We start from the raw sequence: 16,705 nt of genomic DNA, 5'->3' as shown, positions 1-16,705 counted from the left end.
CTCCATTAAGAGCCCAGACACCCACCAGTCATTGATTGTGTGATTGACAGAAATTCTGAAGATGAGTGGATTTCCTGCTGTTTCTTTTAAGCACCAAGCAGAAAGTCTCCGTGCTCTTTACAGAAAAAAACATGTATAGGTATTTCTGCAAAGAGCTCTCTATATAAATTTGATTTTGCTTTGTTTGTGCAATCACAGAAAGCATCGGTCCTGGGGCTCTTATGCAACTCGAATGAAATGATTAAAAAAAAGTAAGAAACAAATAGAGTTCATTTTGCACTTTTTAAAAGAAATTATAAAGCGAGTCATACAGGGCAGAATGTGTGGTCCAGTAGTTCATGTGTTAATTCAAAGGTTATATTTTAAATTGCTCATGAAGGAAGTGAAAAATATCCACTTGCAAGCACAAGCATAAATGAAAATCTATTTATGGACCATTGCAAATAAAAAAGATCCATAACAAAATTCTTGGCTAGGACTTAAGGACGGGAACATGTGAAATTAATAAAAAGCAGAGGGAGAGAGCAAACAAACGGAACTGTGATACAGAATGAGGAGATTAGAGAAAAGAACCAGGCAAGCTGTTGGTAGGAATGAGGCACAACAAACCGAAATCTCTGACAGGCTCATAACGGGGAAGACTAACTCTTGACAGGTTTGGTCACCAGTTCAAACTAATGCCCTCTCGGGGTTGCTTTAAACCCTTTTACCTAATTGGCACAGAGACATTTGTTTACTGCATCACTAATGATTTACAAACCTGTAGTAATAGTAATCTTATTCCCCTAAATTTTGTAAAAATACAATTTTTCTTATACATGTAACATATGTGCCTCAACTGTGGGACTCCTGCACAAAACAATGCCGACGATAAGAGGCTACATTTGTGGTCCAAACTTTACATGCACTTATCATGGGCACGAATGACACAGTAATTTGGGGGGGTTTAATAATTTCTTTCAACTGTTCTACTTCCAGGGTGGAATGCTTGTACAGCATACATCTTTAAAAGCTTTAAAATGCAAATTTCATCCAATTTGCATGTGGTCAAAACATGCAGACTCAAATATATACATACACTCACTTAAATCTTTTAATAAGAAGTGCTGAAGGTTTTACTCCAGGTCTCACCTTCACAAGGCCAAGAACTATTAAATTCTTGTTAGGGACCATGATTCACTACAACTGGTAGTTTCTCTTTGCAAACATAAAAATGATTTGTTTGACAGCAGCCTGGAAATAGAACAGTTCAAAGAAATCATTAAAAGTCACAAATTACCATGACACTGATGCCCATGATGAGTACACATACTCTATGTGCCACAACTGCATCCTGCTACTACTACATTCACTGTGTGGTTCTCATCAGCCCATAATTTTAACAGAAATCCATCAACTTATCAAAACTGATTGGTGAAGGGAACTGGTGAAGATTATCATTCTCCGCTTTGAAATTTGTGTCTAAGCATTCATGTGAATAATATTAAGATGTACCACCATTGTTCAGATTGTTCAGAACAAACCCACCAACCCATGGCAGCAGCACTGTACAGCAGCTATGGTCCTCCCCAGCATGACAGCATGACAAAGCACAACGTCCCACCACAAAACTGCTCAAGGGTGGCTTGAGGACGTCAAAAACGTGCTCCGAGTATTGACCTGGTCGATGTAACGACAGATCCCTGCTATGAAAATATGGACTAACAAGACTGCTGCCAACTTTTAACTGGGGACAAACAAAATTAATCAGGTAATTCTTTTAATCAAAACATAAAATTAAGGTTTTTGGGTTTGAGTCCTTTACAAAGAGGGCTCATGATGCCACATGAATGAAAACGTCTGGCTTTAATCCAGTGCAAAAATAAAGTTTGCTGGAATTCGAAAAGAATGACGCACAAATAGATGAATGGTAAAAACAAAGGTCCTCAGGCTAGCCATCACATCTACAGGATCATCAAGCACAATAAAACCATTACAGATGTTTCATTTAGACCCTCTATAGCTGGAGAGCAATTCTTAATATCCCGAACTGCCTCGGCAAATAATAATTGCAATTTCCTTCCTGCAAGATCCATATGTGCATTATTCAGTTATTTTATGTTTGAAATGATTGCAATAATTCATAATTGCATAATTTACTTTAGCCCATCACAACATGTAGCTATTGTACAGGTATAACACTGCGACTCTCTAAGCAAAACCCCAAAACTAACCCGTAACAAAATGAGTGAGCCAGCAGTAAAGATGCATGAAAAGATTAACACTAGCAGTTTTACAGAAAATATTCAATATAGCAGAGCTATTCATTTATCAAGCACATCTTACACAGATTGGATTGTTTTTACAAATCTTGGTGTACTTCGAGTGTGCTCAGTGGAACTGTGGGCTGTTAAAACACATAGGAAAATAAGCGCAGCACGTTTTGGTTCCATATAGAATGAGACTCAATATTAAACCAATCAGGAAAAGATGTTTATTCTTTAATTTACTGCCCAAACTTACTTTAATATAAAATCATCTCTGTACCTTTATGCACAGCCAGCAGTGGGTAAGCAGGTATTTCAAATGCCTTCTTCAGTTGTTCCTCATTCAGTTTGACAACTGAGATTTTGGTCCTGTGTATATTCATAGAGGTCTACATACACTAGGCTTAAAATTTTAGATCATATTTGTTTTTCTTTCTTGATAAAAGCACTGGGTGCATTATATGTTGCTGACCCATACTGCTAAATTACTGAGCCCTTAACTGGAAAAAGAACTGGAAGTTCTGTTGCTTCAGAACAAGAACGTTCTCAGTTTGAATCTTCTGGTCATTTTGGGGCCTTTCTGTGCAGGGCTTGCATGCTCTCCTCGTCTCTGCAAGTATTTTCTCTGGATGCTTCAGCTTCCTCTCTCAGTCCAAAGACATGTAGATTAAATCAACTGGTGAATTTAACATAGGTGTGGATGTAAGCATGACAGATTGACTCTCTACGTTAGACGTGTGATCGGCTGGTGACTTGCTCCGGGTTTAATCTGCCTCTGACGCTATACTCTGCAGCCCTGACAGATGGTTAAAAAGGTCAAATAGATATAATAAATAAATAAACAGTAATATCAGACTTCTAGTTGATAAACATCCATCCTTACCCTTCTTGATGTATTGAGTAACACACAACCAGAATCGTCAGTTTCTGAGAAAGAAATAAAAAGCGATATAATTAGACACTCAAAGTGTACATCAATAAAGACTTGACATGTGTTTATATTAAACAGATTTATCCACAATAAGGGTGAACACATATATATCTGCTCAAAGGGCTTGAACCCATAAGTGCACTCTGCAATTGATCATCACAAATGAAAAATGAAAACGCAAACTGCTTTAAAAGATTAGAGCCAACATTATGTAGTTCTAGCAAATTATTTTACTTTATATACTTAACCTCCTAAGACCTGAACTCTTACATGGCATGCATTTTTAATTTCTCTTTGATATTTGGGCTGATTGGGGCCCGATGAATGTAAAAACAAAGAATTACCAGATTTTTTTTTACCTTATTTTTGTTTTTAAGAAAAATAAGAGCCACATATGAGGATATTTGTTTAAAATTTTGATAGAACAGTAGCAGTATAATGTCTTTGTAAGAGGATATCAGGCCCATGTAGAGCAAAGTTGAGTATTTTAGTCTAAATAACCCAAAATGTGATGTCCACATATGTGGACGCCAGGTCCTAGGAGGTTAAAAAAAAAAAAACTAAGAAATTACAGAACTGACAGCAAAGGTGAAACAGAAGATGAGACATTGAGTGATGAAGAATTACAGAACATGAAAGCAGACTTTGTTTTGAACCATTTCGTGTTCAGTGTCTTAAACTCCTGGGCCACTAAATATCAACATTTCCTTCGTTTGAATAGACTATGTTAAAGTTTTAACACCAATATGGTCATTATAATGTTCTGTATTTTCAGGACAGGCATTAATTCTGAAATCACAAGTAACAGCCACTCGAAGAAAAACAGCCTGAGACCCCTTTTTTCTAAAAGTGATGAAAATGTCAAGAGGCATGTCTTTAAATGCTCTCATTGAATAAGGATTGAAAATTCTCTTCTGATAAGGCTTTAATATGCGCATGTGGAGCTAAGGCAAGAGCTCAGATAAAGTACAAAGGTTTGGATTTTCCCCAGTGTTGAGAAGAGGGGAAAAACCTTTTATGTTAGAAAACAATATAGGGACAAACGGAGGGAATGTGGTTTTCAACACACTCCCGTCCCTTAACTAGCAGACTGTCAGTACCCTGCCGACTCTCATAAAACAGTCCGCCACCACAGATACATAACACGGTTATCGCCGTTTACTGTGGGGACAACATTATTAGGTTACCATGGGCTTTCCTCCTCTGCTCCACGTGATGCATACTGTCGACTCGGTCTGGAAATCAATCAGTGCTTTAACTCCTCCCTCCAGCAACAAAGAAGCAAGAACACCCCCCCGACACACACGCGCGCACATACACTTTGACAAGCCAATAAGCCTTAGGAAAGTGCCAGGATATTATAAATAATCCTGCGACGAGTGAACGCGTTTGAGTGTGAGTCTGCAGAAAAGGGTGAGGGGCTTTGATCGAAACACCAAACACCTTGCCACAAAAACCCTGCAGGCAGTGTAGGAAAAAAAAGAGCCCCAACCCCTGCCTTTCTGTCTCTGATGAGACTATAGCAGGGGGCACGTGTCATGTGCAGTGGATTTGGTTCATCAAAGCCGCACAATCAAAAAGCACACGGCCAGGCTGATCTGTTCCCTTAGGGGAGAGGAAGCTCCGGCTCTAATTGCTGTCAGGCTGTAGCTGTAAGGAGATATTCAAATATTCATATTAAGATTACCTCGTCCCCGATGATCACCTCCTTCTAATGGACTCTGTATGTCTCAATATAGCTTAAAGTAATCCAGAAGAATTTCATTTTCTTTGGATTAGGTAAAAGAAGTGTTAAAATGTGTCCTTTATTTGAGCAATGTGCCACTATGACTGAGGATACCAGATTAACAACCTTGTACTTAGGCTAAGGTTGGGGATCTCCCATACTCTGCCTTAAACATCCAGTATTTTTGCACCAGATGAAACTATAAACCTAAAAAGGATTCATGGATTACATCTGCATCTGGCAGATTTTACCCACAGGTCAACAATCTTACAGATTAAAATGAAAAATATTCATTATTTAACTTCTTGAGTTTTGAACAAGAACACTTGGCATCAAACTGGAAATTAGTATCAGATGTTACTCTTAGTTGAGTGTCTAAAAATGTATTTATCGCAGAGTTTCCTTTAAGAAACCTCATGGAAGCAGTGACAGTCAATAAAGAGGTGGAAAACAAGTGGGACAATAAGGTTTGATTATAGTGTAAAGGTACAACAGTATTTTTAGCTGTTGGCTTCAAAAGGCATTCAACAGTCCCTTTCAAAAGCAATTATAATCCTTCAAACAAATATGACCAGTACCTATTTAAGAGGCTTTGTTGCGGGTATTTATATTTAATACCTGAAAAAAAACTGAAAAATAATATAAACCTAAAACGACGCCTTAAACATTAACCTAAGAAAACTAATGTTCTTGCATGTATGTCATTACTGTTAATACCACATGAGTCAGCGTCTCAGGCAGGTTTTACTCTTTCTGTTTATATCACACCCCAAAGGTTTTTTTCTTAGGGTTTTTTTTCATGAAAAATGTCCAATTCCTACCCAGGTCTTAAAAGAAGTTGCACTATTACTTCTGTATAAAAGTATTAACTATAAAAAGATTAGACTGACTACCTTAAGACAGTCTATACCCAAGTTAGAAAACATAGCATTACCTCTGGACTCTTTTTGCAGATATCTCATCCATAAATAGTCAAATCTTTATAGTAAAAAGAAAAGAGGGGGAAAAAAAAAGTATTTTTGTCAATCCCCTCTCCACACTCATCATACATTCATGAAACTAACTTCGCTCCAGGTTATCAAGGTCAAGTCAGGACCTTGGTAAAAACCAAAATGTCTTTTCCAGCGTCAAAGACGGCTGTCCTTCCTCGTGACTTTTCCACATCAGCATTCAGCCAAATTGATTGAAGTGAAATGGAACTGAGCCCAGCGCTGGCTGAAAAATGTATAATCAAGATATCAATTGTATTTATGGAGGGAATTTGACAGCTTTATGACAAAGAGAGAAGAATGGATGAGATCATGTCAAAGTGATATAATAACAGAAGGAGACAAACAAACAAGTCTGCATTACTGTGATACAACAGTACTGGTAACCTCTTCATTTTCATATCTTTAATATTACCTTCAATAACCACCATCAGTCACCTTTTTTGATGTTGCTACAGCCACGTTGAGACAGTGAGCCTTCTTCAGATACTTTCAGTGACAGTGTATACTGACAGACTGGGCAGATAACTAACACGACTAACACTCTATTCTCACTGGGGGGCTGTAGCTATATGCTAAAGTCAGAATAATGGCACAGCAGATCTATAATAGGTTTGTTTTTCTTGTTTATTGTTCCAGTTTAGCGTGCCAGCATTTCCTAATTAGCAATAAGTCACAACTTACAGATGATGAAACCAAGGTACTGGACATATTTATAATGTGGGCTTGACACAAAGCCACAGGATCACCCGAATTCTTAAACCAACTTGAATCTACTGACAGATTGACGAGTCCCTCTTTGGTTTACTCTCCCTGAGGCACTGCTCAGTAAAGAATCACTTTTTGTACAAGAAAAAAAAGACTAACTTTTGAAAACACCCACCTATTTTCAAAAACTCAGACACTCAAACTTCTAAATCTATTTATTTGTTTTAGCTAAACTTCGTTTAAACCTTACTCTACTTTTTCAATGAAAAGGGAGTCTGTGGAATTTGGCCCCTTCTCTTACATTAGAGATAATGGAGCGGATCATTCAGTTTGTAGTACAAGGAGGAATAATAGTACCTCAGAACCGACAGAAAGTGCACTCTCTTTTTACCATATCAGGACATTCATTACCAGGAATCAGTATTAGAAACAACAGCACACAATGTCAGCTGTTGTTTGGGGGTTTTTCTTTCGTTTTGCAAAAACTATGAATTGAAGAAAATGAAACAACTTGTAGAACCACCTTTAACAGCAATAACTTGAAGTAATGGTTTTCTGTGTGACTATCGGTCTCTGCAAAGTCATGAAGCAAGTTTAACCCACCCTTCCTGCTTCAGTTTTTTGAAGTTTGCAGACATTATTATTTATACACAGATCTCTGCACACCCGTTCTGTTGTAGATTTGGTGCTGTGCTTGGGTCACTGTCCCGCTGATTGACCCAATTTGGTCAACCTTTAGCTCTGCAATGCTTTGGTATACAGAGTTCTTCTTGGTGGACTCAAGGTGCTCAGGCCCTGTGGCTGCAAAACAAACCCAAACCCCATCCACCAGATGCTTGTAGATAACTTCAGTGTTTGCAGTTTCACTGAGCGTTGTCTGACCTTGGAGTGGGTTTGCTTGGACATCCAGTTCTGGGAAGATCAGCAGCTGTCTTGAATGTTTTTCATTTGAGAACATTTGTTTTAGTTGGTGATATCTTTCTTTCTTGGTTTTGTATAAATGCACATTTGAATACTCCAGAAGTGCAAACTGCCAAAGCGTTTTTATAGAGGCGGTCACTGCTGCTGCTGATTAATTCGAGTGCCATCAAATATCAGCACCTGGCTCACTACACATTTTCTGTATTTTGGCTTCATTTTTGCTAAATAAATAATGACACAGTGTAATATGTCACGTTTTGTTATTCATTTGACGTTTTATTTATGTAATTTTAAGAAACGGGTTATTTGTCTTATGTCTTGGTATGTAAAACCTCAGAACTGATAAAGGGTTTTACTGATAAAGGCCACGTTTGTCAGTAATGTTCTGAAACCAGGCATGAATCAAGAAAGGGGAAATAAAAATGAAAATAGAAACCCCTCCTCCTGCAGCTCTTGCTCTTTTGAGATTAAGCACAGCACATGCCTGTGCCCGTGCTTAATACACCTAAAAATAAGAGGACTTTTTCATTGTTGACCTTTGGCCTCACATGGAATTTAAACCCCACTCTCCAAGATCAAGATCCTCTGCTTAATTCATTGTGCTGCCACATCCAACTTTCTTTCTGACTTTCATGCTCATTATACTGCTTTCTGCTGCTCATCTCATCTGGTCTAAAGACTGATTGGTAGGAAGGTAGAAACGGTCTAGTTAAATATATATAAAAACATATAATGGTGAATATGGTGGAGTTACACACAATTGAATGCTGTCCTAGAAAACGGGCTGGAAAGATACATTTGAAACAAACATTTTCTCATGAATTAATTAGACAGATGTTTTTAAAATTAGATTAAGATAGGAGCTGCTGTCTCTTGGTATGATGTAATCACTGAGTTATTTGCTTTTCCAAACCACTGCTTATTCAGGCAGACAGGATGTGATTAAAAGTCTTAGTCAGTCTTAGATTAATTTGACATGGTGGACATATTCCACAGTGGTCTGTGATAATTTGTGACACAAATTAAAAGCAAAAATAAGATGCAAACAACTAATGATACTGGGATCAAATGTATGTGACAGCTACACTTGTGAGGCTGGGGGCAGCCAGGAACGAAAACAAAACACTCTAATCAGCATTCAGCTGTGCTGTCAATGAGTAATGCACTGAAAATCTGTGAGCAGGAACTGCTGTGCATGACAAACATTCTGCACCTGCAGGTGAGAATTTTGACAGCAGCGAGATTTCAACATATTACAGCTGTATAGAGAGAGAGGAATATTACACAAATCACTGGAGCTCAGGATGTGAACATACTCACTGAGATTAAGGATGAACAGGAAGACAATTACATAACTTGAGATTATATCAATTCATCCTACCCTTCCATAGACTTACCTATACTTAACTGTAGCATCTACCCCCTTGCAATAATTCTTGGATGTTTGGGAAGGCTGTCAGCAGTTTTATAATTTACTGAAGACACTGGATATAAAGTTAATTTTTTTCAATCAATTCCATAAATGCTTCCTGTTTTGTTCATCCTGATAGTTCATTAGTCTGGAACTGACTGTCACACTGGCATATAGACAGATACAAAACCGATAATTGAGGTGAGTAAAAATGAGGTATTTTATGCTTTTATTTTAGGCCCGACATAAGTACAAGCTGTTCAACGTGAAGAAGAGCATTATCACAGCCGTTTTGTTTTTCTAACTTGTCCCCAGCTTGCACCACTACAGCTCTCTTGTCAGATGCCTTAAGTGTTACTATGTATGGAGACCCAGCCTAAGTGGCATGGTCACCTGTCACATTCAAAGCAAATGGGCATCTCTGCCTTTCCTCCTCTCCCTATGGTGCACCTGGGACTGTTACCATGGCAACAATAACCTGGGTTGACCCACCGGGATTGTGGTGATGGGGTCAAAATCATCTGCACCTGCAGCTGAGTAGCCGTCCATCAAGTCAACACCATCATGCCACCGGTCTGTGGAAGGGCAGCGCCCACCAGAACTCCACAGAAATTATTGAAATGTTTCTCACGCGGCTTTATTCAACAGGTTTTCTTTTTCTTCCTTCCTATATGATGCTGTATTGATTATGATTATGCTGACTGGAAGACAGTGGTCTCCTTTAAAAAAAACCCACCTATCCAAGTTTATTTATTTCATGTAAACTTCAACTTTCATGTAAATGTTTAGCTTAAAAGATGAAAAAAATGTTCCTTGTCATAAAATGCTAATAGATAACATGTATTATATATGTATGTACTCTGTATCTGACAGTTTATGGATGTAATTCCTTATGCATGTAGCATTTTCAAGCCCTAGGCAAAGTTTGACAGCACCAGATTCAGAATGAGTTTGATGCTGGTGACTGTATAAACAACATTAGTCAGTGAGACAAGATGTTAACCCTTATGAAGCTTAATTGTCTCTCATTTTCTACCTGTATGTCCACCTGTATCCATATTAACTTACTAACAACTTCAACAACATATTGGCATTCACATAGATTCATGTGTCCGGCCAGTTTAGCACGTGTCATGATTGCTATAAGACTCACTTTAGCTGCTGTTAGTTGTGCCACTATGTTTTTAGAAGGTGGTCTCCGACTCTGTTTTTTGCTATCTGGTGCTGGTAAAAGGGCACACAGCTTTTTTTCTAAAACATGATGCTTGTTGCAGCTGGTAATGATGTTGATGTGAGTGACAAAGAAACCAAAAGTAAACTAATGGCGGCAAAACTAAAAGAGAAAGCTCAGCTGAACACGAGCAGAAACTATTGCAGGGGACTGCAGATTATCCTGGGATTTGCCTGTGGGTTCAGTATATTCGAATCTTACATGTACAGTATTGTTTAAACCTAACAAAAGTGTTAAATTAATATTTGATGAGGTTTAAGTTAATCTTTAGCATTTTCTTTCTAACAGTTTGTTTTACAGATTAAACAACAGATCAAGCTTTCAGCTTTTCTATAAAACCAAAGAATTATTTTTATTTATGGAGTCTATCGCCTTTAATTTCCAACTCACTTAAAAATCCTTATCAGTGGCTTCATCAAGTTTATTTTTCTTCCTCCTTGTCCAGACTGCATACTCTAACCCCTGCTGCCCTCTCACTTTCTTTCCCTCTCTCTCTCTCTGTACTGACCTGGCCCAGGGCTGATCTGGTTGTCATAGAGGTGGATGTCATCTCCGCAGGCGATTGGCGAATCTTGTCCCTCCTCTCGGCCCTCGCTGCCCTCCTCCTGCTCCACCTCCCGCTGCTCTGGGGACACAACAGCACAGGGTCACCTCCTGGACTTCACCGGCTACCAGGCAGGGTAGCAAACTGACTTTAATTATTGTTGTTATCCTCAGCCAAAGTCACAAAATCCAACAGTCAAATTTATTTTAGTGCTTTGTAGATGTTTATGGCACACTTTCAAAATGAGGAATAAATAAAAGAATGTGAAAGGAATAAATAAAATTTCTGAGTGAAGTTTTTCACAAAATAAATCTAGTCCAAAAATCACTCAAAAAAGGTAAAGCTTTAGACAGTGACAGGAAATTATTACAGCAATTATGCTTCTCTGTGACAACTCATCTGACAGTCAGTGAACCATCCAGACTGTAATAAACATCTGCTGCTTAAAACAAAAACCCTGAAAATTATAAGAAAATATTGCTCAAGTGTCACCTGAAGTATGACTAGAGAGCTTCTTTCTTCCAGACAGTCTCTTTCATTGTCAGATGATATGGTTGAGAATGACAGTGTGTTCAAGTGAAAAACAGGAAAAAAAAGTTATGTCTAGATATTATTAGACATAACTAGTCGTATACATGTCAGTGTTTTAAGGTGTAATATACACCTTAAAACAGACATGTATACATACTATCAGTCTAAATACCAAATACTTCTCCTTCCTCTACATCTTTTAAAATAGGCAAACTATGGACCTAAAATTTGTGTCGGTGTACATTAAGAGATGAATCTAACCATTTTCGGATGGACAATGTCCAAAATATCCAGACTTAGTCAAACAAAACCAGTGTACAGGATGTGCCCTTTAAGGTGCAAAAGCTGAAATTTGTTTTTTCAGCTCACGATTCCTCTCCTGTTCATATGAATACATAAGAGTAGTGTTTTAATGTCAATGGAAGCAGCAACAACTACTAAAAGGTGCTTTCAATTAGTGTAACGCACAAATAGCTGCAAGCAGCGGTCCTTTATGCCTAAAAACCTAAAAATGCCACAAATTGTCAAAGAATATTAAGAAAATTAAGCTGTTAGACAAGTGAGACATGACAAGTCTTTTATGAATCAGCAGGTAAACGCTGTTTTTCGCAGGGTTTTGGTGTGTAACGGTCAGGACTTTGCATGTTGGAAAGCATCACAGGACTGAGCCTGGAGCTTGTTTGGATGACTCATTCCTGTCCCTCTTCCCAAGACAGCGGCCCCCTTAAATCCAAAGCTCCAGTAACTGGTGGGCTCCCAAATATCATCCAGCGATCGGCTTGATGCGACAAGAACAATATCTCACTTGCTCTTTATCTGCTGACCTTATACGTGAGGAGCCCCAAATTTCAGTTCATTCAGTTTGTCTTGCATCAGGATCAACCCTCAGCATTTGACATTATTTGAACTTCACTGTGTAGTTGCCTTCCCTGCATCCCTCTGTGCCTCAGACTTACCAGCTGGGCTCTGACTTTCAAATCACCTTGGAGGAGAGAAGCAACTGCTAAACTGCAAGCACTAAATTAGAGGGTTAAAAAAAAGGAATGGCATTAATTTTAGGGAAATGTATTAAAACTTATTTATAAACTAATGCATGAAAAATATTCCAATCTCTCCATGTAGCAATCATGTAATTTATCTTTATATAACATATAACTAGAACTCCAAGTATGCAAAACGTCACAATTAGAGCTTCTTGTATTAAAAATAAATAAACTATGATTGAAATAAACGAATCACTGCTTCCTAAATGTAAAGCTATGCTGCCCTGCAGAACTTTGATCGGTGAATACAACATCTAGAAAGAACAAGAGCTAAGGGACGAGGAATGTTGAAAACGTTAAACGATTGATGTGCATCCTTCAAACGGTGTGCAGGGTTTTGCTGCTGCCTTTGAGACGCCGTGGGACATAAAGAAACAACAATCACACGGTAGCATGTTCGGATCATTAAAAGAAAGTTTGGAACTTTCTTGCTTCGTGTTTGGAGAAAAAAAAAAGATACATAACTGCCATGTTTGGTGAATAACACCACTGTCTCAGTAACCTGTTCACTTCTAACACCACAGCAAAGAACTAAATGACACAGATAGCATATGCACAGCAGAGCTGCTTCTGCAGCACAAGACTCACTTCAAATATTGTTTACTGTGCGACTGTGATTCACCCTTTAATTGCAAAGTTCACAACAAGAGCACTGACGTTCCAAAACAACCTTTGCTAATGAACCACTAAAGATAACAGTGGTTTGTAATGCCTACTTGCCAACAGTATTGTAATTACATTAATATCTGATAAAAGGTCGCATAATAAAGACATTTATGTTGAGCTGCGGCAGGGGGTCTTCTGTGAATGTGCCGAATGAGACGGTGTGTTGCAGGAGGGGAATAATTGGCTGGGGGAGACGGGGAGATCCAATGCAAGTGTATTCTGTCTTGACTGCCTGTGCTGCACATACTAATTGGGAGCTTCTCCTTGGCTTGAAGGTAATGAAACTGCCGTTATCATAACACAAAGTTTGTTGTTTATATCCAAATGGAGGAGAGTGTGTAAGCTGGGAGAGGTTTGGGTTGTTTTTTTGTTTTTAATTTTACGTGTGCTGCAGCTCCAATCTTTAAATCACATCTTTCACTCTAAATATACCTTACACAATACACATTACTGGTAGGAAGATGTTCAAAGACGTCGATGACAGCGGCTATATTCACTTTGAGGATTAGGCTTTTAGGTTCCATGCTTTTCTTTCCATTTTTAATACACAGTGGAAGAGGAACAAATGTTGAAAATTTTGTCCTTGTGCTGGTGGTTCACACTCACCCATTTCTTGAAAGAAGTATCCATTCTTGGACATCCCAGAGGGAGGCGCCTCTGTGAGAGCAAAACAGAGAAAGACTGTAATTACTGAGCTGAATCTAGGCAACGGTAACAGGCCCGGCAGGGAGCAATTACTCGTTATTATTTTTACACAGCAATTGCTGGTATGAGAAATGTTATGAATACAAATACGCATCATTTTCAGACCTCTTTGTCATTCAGGGTTATTATACATGGAAAAGATCTATGCATTTAAAGGTAAAACACAAAGTAATCCACGGATTATTTGCTTACAAGCAAAAGTATTTGTTCTGTAATGGCCGCTAGAAGATGTAACAATGACTTCTTATAACACACTGCATGCGCACACGTAAATAACCCAGGAAGGCCTAAAATATGTTTGTCCTTGACATGAACTTTATCCTAACGAGTGCGGTCTATTTATTGTAAAGATGATCCACCCAGTCATCAAATATTTATCTTTTAATTAAACTATAGCTCTGCAGTATTCACAGTTTAAAAAAAAACAAAAAAACAAACCACATTTAGCTCTTAATGAGCCCATCTATTCATTCTCTCGATAAAAAGAAAAAAAAAAAAAAAGCCCTGTCCATCTAGGTCAGCTGTCTCCTGAAAGTCTATCCCTTGCATTTGGTACTTTATTAATCATTAAGTGCCAAACCAATGTCCTATTATTTTGCATCTTGCTTTCAAGAAACAGCAGGTACTAATACATTCATGGTACCCACAGGATGAAAAATACAGCAGCGTTACATTAAATGAAATTCCACGCATCACTAGAAAATATTTTAGAGTTGCAATTTTGATCTTGACATATTTTGTTGATGGTTATACGTACGGATTGTTATAAAGCACACTCTGTGTACATTTACATTTTAATTCAGTCTGAGCACATATACCAGGCTGAAAGCTGCATAAGAAAAAATACGCTGCTAGACGCCAGAAATAAAATACGCTGTACAAAAGTGAATGAGGGAAACACTTTTGTTTGCCTACTGCAAGGAGAGCCATGAATGCAAATGTGGTACAGATGAAACAAATATTACCATTTGGGTATGGGTGTGGGAACCGAGGAATACAAATAACAAAAATTTGTAAAACTTATTTTAGGTATTGTACAGACTTGAGAAGGTTTAAAAATGCTTATTTTGACCATGAGGAATGGTGTATATTGTCAAAACTGATCATCGAGGGGAAATGCTAGAAGATGAGCTGTGAAATGTGTGGCAAGAGTTGCAGTTGCAGACTTTTTGTTGCTCTGTCACCGAGTTGTCAGACAAAAATGTCATTAAAAAAAAAAAAAAAAAAAAAAAAAAAAATTCCAACCCCAAAAAACTCAACCCCTGTATAACACATCAGTTTCATTATTTTCCCATTACTTAATTGCCTCATCAGCACAAACATGTGTATCTCTGTTTCTTGTGTACATAGATCAACTTGCAATGAGACCTTGTAATATAAGATTTTGATAGCAAAATTTTCCACTCAGTGCAGGACAATGATCAGACTAAAAGTGAGCATAAATTGGATGACCATGTAGTTCAACCAGAAGGCAAAGAGTTCCCCTAAGGAAGAAACATTATCAGTAAAACGCAAGGGCTTCCTTCATTACATCGAAAACATGTTAACAGGCAGTGATTATGAGCAGTGCACATCCTTTCATCAGCAAAGGTCTTGACTTTTCTAATACATTCAGCGATAATCCACATTGAGTTTCGCTTCCAGGCCAGCACTCATTTTGCATTGGTGGTGTGCAGCATTTTTTAAAATGGTGGATATCTCATTTTGGAATTAAACTTAATCTGGTGAAGAGCTCCACTACAAATGCACTGAGGGAATTTAGAGTACAACATTTCAGAGTGTTTGTCACGCGGCCCTGTGGATGTGTGCAGCATGCGGATTGCGCAGAAAAAAAGAGAGATATGGAGCAGGGATACTTTGAAGGTTATTGAGACATTGTGAAGGAAGAGAGGTGGCCCTGCCATGCTACCAGACTTCAGTGAGGCTCTTATTGAGCATTAAGCAAACATGTTTACATACTCATCCCATAACCACAGATCAACGGCACGTCGCGCGGGTAGTTTTCTGATTTGACTACTAAAAATCACAGCATCCTGGACAAAGGGACACACACTGGGAAAGAAATTGCACAAATACTCACAGATGTGCACAAGCACATACACAACCACTTTCACACAGACAAAAAAAAAATCATTATACAAGAACCGAGTGCCTCTTTTAACATGGCGACTGTCATAGAAGAGGGAAGTAAAGACTTACAACAGCTTTCTCTTCTGGAAAGGATTCTTTGATGTGACAACATCTAGCATACAAATACAGCATGCAACTTTAATTACACAAAATGCTCTTTCACTCTTGGGATAGGACACACAAAGCAAAACAATTTCAGAGTTAAAAGACCCAGGGATTCATTTATCCTCAAAACAATCAACTTTTTTTAATCCATACAGGTTCCTGCCTCAGTCTGCCACACATGCATACATTCAATCTTCTTAAGATTTCACCTCCTGCACTTTGACTGATATGGTTAATGCTGTGTTGATTTTTTTTTTTTTTTTTCATGATTTCAAATAGTTTCTAAACCAACCGTTACCTGTTGAAAACATACAAAAGACCACTGATACATTTTTATACCTTTAAAGTGCAGTGAAGCTACAGTACTGTGCAAAAGGTTTTAGGCAGATGAGAAAAAATGCTGTAAACAGAATGCTTTCAAAAATGGGAGTGTTAATCCTTTATTTACAATCAACAAAATGTAGCAAATGAACAAAAGAGAAATGGAATGAATAAAATCAATATTCGGTGTGACCACCCTTTGCCTTCTTCTAGGTACACTTGCACACAAGTTTTGAAGGAACTCTGTTTCCGGGTTGTTCCAAACATCTTGGGGAATCAACCACAGATCGTCTGCGAATGTAGGCTTCCTCAGATCCTTCTGTCTCTTCATTAATCCCAGACACACTCGATGATGTGTGGGGGCCATACCATCACTTCTAGTACTTCTTGTTCTTCTAGTACTTCTGAAGATAGTTCTTAATGACTTTGGCTGTATGTTTGGGGTCGTTGTCCTGCTGCAGGATATATTTGGGGCCAATAAACAATCATTTATATTT

At 38.2% G+C, this 16,705-nt stretch overlaps 1 protein-coding gene across 3 annotated transcripts in view; it reads right to left on the bottom strand.

Annotated features, from left to right (window-relative positions):
- The window catches only part of slc4a11 (solute carrier family 4 member 11), a 101,993-nt gene that overhangs the window by 36,707 nt on the left and 48,581 nt on the right, over positions 1-16,705 (bottom strand). For all 3 annotated transcript variants that reach the window (XM_004554778.3, XM_004554780.4, XM_004554779.2), the window contains exons 2-4: positions 13,554-13,604; positions 10,672-10,788; positions 3,130-3,173 (exon numbers count right to left, since the gene is read on the bottom strand). In XM_004554778.3, the coding sequence (XP_004554835.1) occupies positions 3,130-3,173; positions 10,672-10,788; positions 13,554-13,604 (212 nt within the window). The remainder of the gene's footprint in view (positions 1-3,129; positions 3,174-10,671; positions 10,789-13,553; positions 13,605-16,705) is intronic.

The sequence above is a fragment of the Maylandia zebra genome, linkage group LG19 (assembly GCF_041146795.1).
Source record: "Maylandia zebra isolate NMK-2024a linkage group LG19, Mzebra_GT3a, whole genome shotgun sequence".
NCBI classification, from domain to species: domain Eukaryota; kingdom Metazoa; phylum Chordata; class Actinopteri; order Cichliformes; family Cichlidae; genus Maylandia; species Maylandia zebra.
Note: the sequence above shows the minus strand (reverse complement) of the source record. Positions and strands in the feature narration are given on the sequence as shown.